Consider the following 8,468-nt stretch of genomic DNA (forward strand, 5'->3'; position numbering starts at 1 on the left):
TATGTAGCAGTTAATACAGTTTAGTGAATGGTTTCATGGAGAGGGGTAGAGAGAATGGAAATCAAGCTGTCTATCGTTCAAGTTTCTAGTGTGAGTAACATAGAAAGTGAAATTGGGAAGAGAACCAGTTTTAGTTTGGAAATTAAAACACTATTTTTTAAGTATTTCAATTGTTGATTGAATTATCCATATGGCCTTCAGATAGAGATGACCAGAAGATCATTACAGTTGTAAGCCTGCTATTCAGTAGGAGAACTGTAGAGTGTAGTAATAAACTTTGAAGTCATCATCATAAATGTGGGAGAAAAAACTAGTTACTTTAAAACTTACATAGAGAGAGCCACAAATAAAAGTATCAGTGACTTGTCAGTGTTTCTCTAAAATGTTTTTGCAGAATGTTGTTTTATTATTGAACAAAGAATTGTGTTAGTTATTTTGGTCCATACCAGACATTTTAAGTTATTTTATTTTTTTAATTTTTAAAAGATTTATTTATTTATCTCAGGGGAGAGGGGCAGAGGGGAAGGGAGAGAGACAATCCCAAGCAGACTCCCTGCTGAGCATGGACCTAAGCTGAAATCAAGAGTCAAACACTTAACTGGCTGAGCCACCTAGTCGTCCTAGGTTAGTTTTTTTTTAAATATATGTCAGATTCTATAGTGGTATCATGGGAAAATGTAAATGATATGATATACTGTTAAATAAAAAAGCAGATTATAAACTAAACTAAATAAATAAATACATGTCAGATTCTGTAAGTTTTCTGGAGATGCCAAAATAATTTTGTATATTGTCAACAAGTAAAGAAATGCAAGGCTAGGTCATGAAATGATTATAAGAAAACCAACTCCACAGTTACCAACAAAAATAAATAGCAACATACTTTCAAAAAATAATTATTCAGTTTGTCTGCTATTAGCTTCATAATATTCAGCAGCTAACAGAGCCAATGAGAGAAAAAGTAAAGACAATCATTTTACAGCCTGCAGGACACCTTAGACCAGCTTGGTTTTTACTCTAGATTTCACTGTCGTCCCACCCAGCTTCTTCCTTCACCAACATGCAAGTTCTTTTCCTTCCCTGCCAGCCAGACAGGCAGATGGGAGAGGTAGGTGTGGCCTTCCTTGTCAGTAGTTCTTGATTCTTTGATGTGAAAAAGGGCAGCATGGTCATTTAGACTCAATCCAATCTCTTTGCACCTTACAAAGTTAAACAGCTAAAGGAGGAAAATAAGAAGGCGATACTTGTGGAATGTACAGTGCCTATTGGCAGCACACCCCTCATTGCAATTCCCCTGCTTGCTTCATCTGTTCAAGTGCTTCCTTCGAAGGCACTGGATTTTTCTCTTGTGCTTCTGTCTTTAATTTTGACTTAACAATTTTCTCAATCTTAGCCATGTCCGGTTTGTCAAACATGGTTGCAGAGGAGGCTGGAGCAAGGCAGGCGAGCAAGCGAAGTTTGACCTGTGCTTTGCATAGCGGCCACTGTCGTGCCCAGAGGCAAATTTTAATGGATTCTCCCGTATCCATGAAGCATACAGTTACCTGATCCTGTATTCTCTAAGCCATCATTTTAAATATTGAATGATAAACTAGGTGTAACCATGATATTCCATGTTTTGGAATGATTGTGTTAATCCTTATAGAACTTTATGAAGTGGGTATTCTATTTATCCTCATTTTATGTATGAGGAAACTAAGTATCAGATAAATTAAGTAATGTAGCCTGTAAAAGAGACAAGATTTAAAGTCAGATCTGAGTACTTATAACTAACTGGTCTTAATATTGTCCTACTCTGCGGAAGCCCATTTTACATGAGAATTCCCACTCAGCATTCTAACCTTACAATTCCTTAAATTTCTCCCTGTCAGTGTTCCACTCCAGAACTGGGCATGGGCTTTAGAAAAGCTTCACGTTAGAATTCCAGTACTACATTTCTACCATAGTGTTTTATCATTCCGACACTATCACACTCTTACCCTTACCTCACCTGCTCTGAGCTTCTGTAGAACTTCTCCATTCCTTGACGCCTTTTTCTTTCACCTGTCATCCTTTCCTGCCCTAACATATTTTCTTACTCAGCCTTGAACAAGTAGTGACACTTTTAGTTGTACGAACAGAAACCAGACCCAATTATTCAAGCAAAAGTTTATTTGTCAATCTTAGACTACAGAGTACAAAAATGTAGTGACTTCAAATGACAAGACTTAGGTGTTCAACTGAGTTTGAATATGGCTCAGTTCAGGTGCTAAATTATCTCATCAAAATACTGTCTCTGTCTCTGTCTCTCTCTCTCTCTCTTACTCCTAAATCCTGATTTTTCTCGGTGTATGGGCTCCTGGCTAATATATATACACATATATCTAATCATACATGTATACACAAATTTGTATTCTATCTTCCTTATTCTCAGCAAATGTATGCAACCAACTTAGATTAATTTAAGGCCTTATAAAGTATGAATTCTTTTTATTTCTGACCAGGGTAAGTTTGAAATTTTCTAAATGTATTCTCCCTCCCTTTCTTCTAGCGTAACAGGTTGAGGTGTATTCTTTTGTCATCATTCCATTTGTAATTATTGTTACTGCTGCTATTCATTTTCCTGTAGTACTTACCCACTATATTGTGTGTGCTTGCCAGTGACTTCTTTCCTTCACCTTAGAGATGTTCTCAGACTTGAAGAACACTCACCACACGTGATTTCTTATACTACGATACTGCTCCATCGCCCTCCTTTCTTGCTTAACGTTTTTAAAACGTTAAGTCTTCGCTAACAGTCCCTGATTCTTTGCTTCTCATTTCCTTTTTCGGCTCATTGCATTATAGTTTCTGCCTCTACTCGATTGAAATTGTTTTGGCAGATATTGCCTATAATGTCCTTACTGCCAAATTCAATTGATAAATTTCAATTCTTATCTTACTGGACATATGGGCTGGTTCTCTAATGCTTCTTTTTGATAACTTGGCCATTATTAAAGCTCTCTTCCATTCTTTTTTACTTTTCTGACTTCTTTTCTGGACTTCTTTACGAAATTCCTAAAGGTAGGTCTTATCCAGGTTTCTGTCATTGGATCCGCTATGTTTTATTCTAAATATGTGAGCTGGAAGAGCTTATCTAAAGATTGAGCCCTGATGTCCCCTGGAAACCTGTTTTTTTTCATCCAATAACTGTTTTGCCTTCTTCCCTTATTTGTGTCCCACAAATACTTCAAATTCAACATACTGAAGCTCACCATTTCTCCAACTAGACTCCCTAGTGTTGCTGCTCCCCTTCAGATGAAGTAAAGGTTAACCATTGTTGTAGTTACTGTTATCATCATCATCATCATCATCATCATCACCATCATCATCATCGTCATTTGATATTATTATATTTATATTTCTAGAATCCCTTTTAACACTGGGTTCACAATAGCTTTTGAAACAATAAACCATGTTAATAAATAATGCATTCCCATCTTTTAAGCAAACTTCTACACAACTTTCTGAGAACATATCATCATTATCATTAGTTTAGTCCTCTTCCTAAACTAGACTAGCTTGAGAGATGAACCATAAGTTATTATTATATCTCTTGTTTCTTCACAGTATTTGCCTCTTTGTTGAGTTTAGTGAATGTTATTAAATAAAGTAAATGAAGATTTTCTGACAATAAGCCTTAGATTTTGGTCTAATTGAAATAATTGAAATATAGCCTTTTATTCATTTTCTTCTTCTGCTTCTCCTTCTTCCCCTCCCCCACCACTCTCTTTTTCTCCTTCTCCTTCCTCTTCCTCTTTTTCCTCCCCCTCCTCCACCTTCCCCTCCTCCTCTTCCTCTCCCTCCTCCTTCTTCTTCCTCCTCTTCTTCTTCTTCTCTGCCTCCTTCTCTTCCTCCTCCTCCTCCTTCTTCTCACTACCATCACTCACTGAATTAATTTACTAGGATTACCATAACAAAATATCATAGGCTGGGCAGCTTAAACGACAAAAATATATTTTCTTACAATTCTAAAGGCCATAAGTTCAAGATCAAGGTACCAGCAGGGTTGTTTCCTCTGAGGGCTCTATCCTTAGCTGTCAGATGGCCAACATCTTGCTCCACCTTCACATAGTTGTCCCTCAGTGCATGCACACCGTTAATGTTTCTCTAGGTCTTCTAATCCCTTATGGGGCATCAGTCAAATTGGATTAGAGCATACCCTAAAGTCCTCATTTTAAATTCATCACCTCTTTAAAGCTCCTGTCTCCAATTACAATCACTTTCGGAGGTACTGGAGGTTAGGACTTCAACATACAAATTTTGTGGGAATACATTTCTGTCCATGACGCTGACTCATTTGGTTACTTCACCTTTTCTCATTATGTAAAATCATGAGTTGATGATCATGTTTTTATTTCTAACCTGGACCAATCCTCTAAAATACAGTCATGGCAACCCCATCCTTCCAGTGCTGTAAGACAAATGCTTCTCAACTGTCTTCTCTTTCTGTTTCATCCTCTGTCTAATCCATTAGAAAACTCTGGGCCCTTCCTTCAGAATATATCCAGATCCTGACCAACACTTCTCGTCACTTCCTCTACAGTTACTGCACTGCAATCAACCTACTTCCATTTCTAGAATTGTTGTAAAAGCCTCCTAGCCACCCTGGCTTGAACCTCCACCTATGATCTACTTCTAACCATCTGTAGTCTTTCCACGGTAGAATAGCCAGAGTGATCAACTTTAAAAACTAAATCAGATGATGTGGCTCTTGAATTCAAAGATTTCTAGTAGCTTTCTATCTCACTCAGGGTAAAAACAGCAATAAAACAGCTCATGGGTCATTAAATGATTGGATTCTCACACAACTGGCTCCCATACCACCACTATCTCTTTGACTTACTCTAGGTGAGTACACCATTCACTCATTCTCCTCTTGCCACACAGGCCTCATGGCTTTTCTTCTACCACATCAGGTATGTTTCTATCTCAAGGACATTTCACTTGCAGTTCCTTCTGCTCTGGAGTGCCCCTCCCCCAGGCATTCTCATGATTTATTCCTTAACCTTCTTCTGACCTTTACTCAAATATCTCCTTTTCAGCAAGGCTATCTATGGTCTCCAAACATATGATAACAGACCTCCCACGCTGTACTTCCTTTCTTGTTTTACTTTCTTCCAGTGTATTTGGGGGAAATCTTTCATATTTTAATGATTCATTTATTTCGTATCTCATCTTACCCACCCCAACAACATATACACTCACTAGAATCTGAGTTTGATAGGGAAAACAACCTATTTTTTTTTCTTTTTCACAATCTAGCAGAAAAGAAAGTTTGCAATCCTAGTCAGCAATGATAAAATATGTGGATTTGTGAGATTTGAGGTATTATTCAGATATCCTAGAAATGTTTTTGTTTTCTATAGGCTAGGTTTTGCTCTTAATGCTGATGAAGATAGATTGTTTCTGATTTCTAACTTCAAAACTTATATTAGGTGTTCTATAAATATTACATATACACGATGATCATAGTAATATCTGATCAAGAATACACCAAATACTGTTATGTTTCCTAGTTTTCAGAAAGAGTATGGTTATTGAAAGAAAACTGAATTTTAACTAGTTTCTGAGAGGATTCTTAGCATTGAAGCCTAATTACGAGCATTTATGTGTCATTACCATCTTTTTTGGACCTAACCTTCAGAGTCTCGCCGATTCACTGATTCACTATTCACTGATGTCTCTGTCATGTTTCTAGTCATTTGAAAGCATCCTCAGAAGAACTAAACACACATTTGTGAAAGAGAAAATCAAGTTCAGTCCTCAGGTCATCTTTCTATTGGGAATAGGCTCTATGAAAAATGAATGCCAGTCCATGAACCCAGAGATGCAGAGCATCACATATTACTTCCTGGTCTTAAATTAGCTTAATTTTTACCTCTCGATTCCCAGCCTGCCTTGGAACCATGAAAAGTAACTTCATTTTTCCTAAAGGTCCCTTTTCACTCCAGGATAGTGCAAATCCTCAGTGACCTGAAGGGCGGGGGTGCCTAGAAGTTCACTTCAGTCCTTAGTCATCTTTCTTTCCCAGTTACCACAGAGACCCAACTGTTCCAGTGTTCCCTCATGGTGCTGGCTTTACTGCTCCTTTGTCTTACATAGAGCCCAGGAATCACTGACAGGTCTGAACCCAAGTAAATATCGTTTTTGATGTTAGTCTCCCAAGATAGAAACAGAAAGATAATGGGACAAGGAGTATCACAGGCATTTGTTGATTAGAAAACTTTTCTCTTTTGAAAATTATTTTACTTCTTAGCTCCTTACAGGACATTTAGCTTTACCTCCTCAATGCCTTGAGGTTTTGAGAAAAACAGATGCCTTCAGGGGAATTGTCTGTGGACAACTTCTGCTTTCTGCATTACTACAAATTTCCCTTGTAGAAAGCAAGCATAAAAACCTACCCTTGCTTGAATGAAAAACAAAATGGGAAAACAGAGAGAGAAAAAATTCACACAAACATCTTTAAAATGTTACTGCCAAGCAAAGAAAGACAATTATCATATGGTTTCACTCATTTATGGAACATAAGAAGTGGGAAGGAAGATCGGTAGGAGAAGAAAGGGAAGAAGAAAGGGGGGGTAAAAAGAAGGGGGAATAAACCATGAGAGACTATGTACTCTGGGAAACAAACTGAGAACTTCAGGGGGGGGGATGGGGGAATGGGATAGGCTGGTGATGGATATTAAGGAGGGCACGTATTGCATGGTGCACTGGGTGTTATACACAAGTAACGGATCATGGAACATTACATCAAAAACCAGGGATGTACTGTATGGTGACTAACATAATATAATAAAAAATTAGTATAAAAATAAAAAAATAAAGTGTTACTGCCACAGATTTAATTTTATTTGGAGTTACAACACGTAAAATATGGAGAGAACAAAAGCACCTATTAAGTGAATGAAATAAAGGTTTTAGGATTTCATCAGAAATAGTTGAAAGGACTAGGAGTAATTATTCTTAAAAAAAGGAAAATATTATGTAGTCATTTTGTTCTCAGTTGCTCTGAAGGGAAGAAATGAAGAGAGGCATGTTTCAGTTTAGTGTGAAAAAGGAACATCAAAGTTTGATGAATATGGAGAGAGAAAAATATGGATTTGTTCCCAGTTTCTCACTCTTCAGGTACGACAGATAGTGTATGAGTCTTAATTTTTTAGTCTCTCTCTCTCTCTTTTTCTCCTTCATTCACATATTCAATAAATGCTTATATAGTACTTTCTATGTTACAAGATTCAAAGCATTCTGTTCCATTTTTTTTGTGTCAATGAGCAGCAAAATTTAATATTTTGCTTTCATGGCATTTACTGTTTAGTGAGGGGGATAGAAATTAGCCAAATAGCAGTTTAACGTAATGAACAATAACAGTAACAAAACCTATGGAGGAAAATACTAAAAATGGAGTTGTGACAGAACTAACACTAATTCTGTGAGGGCTGGAGAGTGCAGTGGAGGATGGACTGGGGTTGATGGGTAAGGTCTTTGAGCTGAGAAGAGAGTGAGCCACCTTGAGGGAACTGAAAGAAAGTCAGTGAAGAAAGAAAACTAGAGGAAAGGAGAAGGAGCCTGGAAAAGAAGACAAGGCTGCAAACACATAGAGATAGGAAGGATAAATAAAATGTGACCATTTACCTGAAAACTTATAATAAGCCAATGTAGTTTTATTGGTGACTACAAGATGGAGGTCTAAATTCCTTGAGGAGCCTCATAGAGGTATTGTCAGGACTGAAAGAACATTTGAAAGTGATCCAAAGGACAATACCAATGGCAGCCATTTGTTAACAGTTACAGTTTGCTATAATATAAGCCATTGCATTCTGAGGTAGATAATTCCTAAACTTTATTTAAACAGAAATAAAATCATCTATTGGAATGTCCTTCAAGTTAGTTTTGCCTTAGGAGAGAGTTTGACATACTGGAGACATGTTCTAATTTTATTCTAGTTCTAGTTTTATTAATTAATTAATTTATTTGTTTATTTATTTATTTAGACTTCTTGATCCTCTATACATTCTGAGGAGAATGACACCATGGCATTAGAAACAAGTTTTTGTGGTTTCACTGTACCAGAAGCCTCTACAGTTATAGCTCTCCTTATCTGACAGAGTTGTTCAGGAGAAATTCATACTCATAGATTAATGGTGAAAAGCTAATGGGTGGAAAAAGTTTCATGGGGTCTCCTGAGGTTTTATGCATTGAAAACCCAAGAGCATAAGTTTTAGTTAGGCCTTTCATTCTTCAAAATGATGGGTTACTAGTTATTTATTTCCAATCTGCTTCCATAAATAATGATGGAAGAAGATTGGAGAGAATGAGACTGGAAACTTTGATAGAGCTTCATAATCCCCACAATAACCTAAATCAATATACAAATGATCTAGTAAAATAACCTAAATCAATATACAAATGATCTAGTAACCTAAATCAATATACAAATGATCTAGTAA

At 36.9% G+C, this 8,468-nt stretch overlaps 1 protein-coding gene across 1 annotated transcript; it reads right to left on the minus strand.

Annotated features, from left to right (window-relative positions):
* Window positions 1-1,280: 1,280 nt before the first annotated feature.
* Window positions 1,281-1,415, minus strand: LOC123798856 (thymosin beta-4-like). Its single transcript, XM_045807558.2, has one exon. It carries the CDS (start codon window positions 1,413-1,415, stop codon window positions 1,281-1,283), a length of 135 nt encoding a protein of 44 aa, XP_045663514.2.
* Between the last annotated feature and the right edge of the window lie 7,053 nt (window positions 1,416-8,468).

The sequence above is a fragment of the Ursus americanus genome, chromosome 26 (genome assembly GCF_024610735.1).
Source record: "Ursus americanus isolate L20-20 chromosome 26, mUrsAme1.1.p, whole genome shotgun sequence".
In the NCBI taxonomy this organism is placed as follows: Eukaryota; Metazoa; Chordata; class Mammalia; order Carnivora; family Ursidae; genus Ursus; species Ursus americanus.

Bases quoted from the DNA above. Each gene is read 5' to 3' on its own strand.
- LOC123798856 (XM_045807558.2), bottom strand. From the start codon at position 1,415: ATGTTTGACAAACCGGACATGGCTAAGATTGAGAAAATTGTTAAGTCA.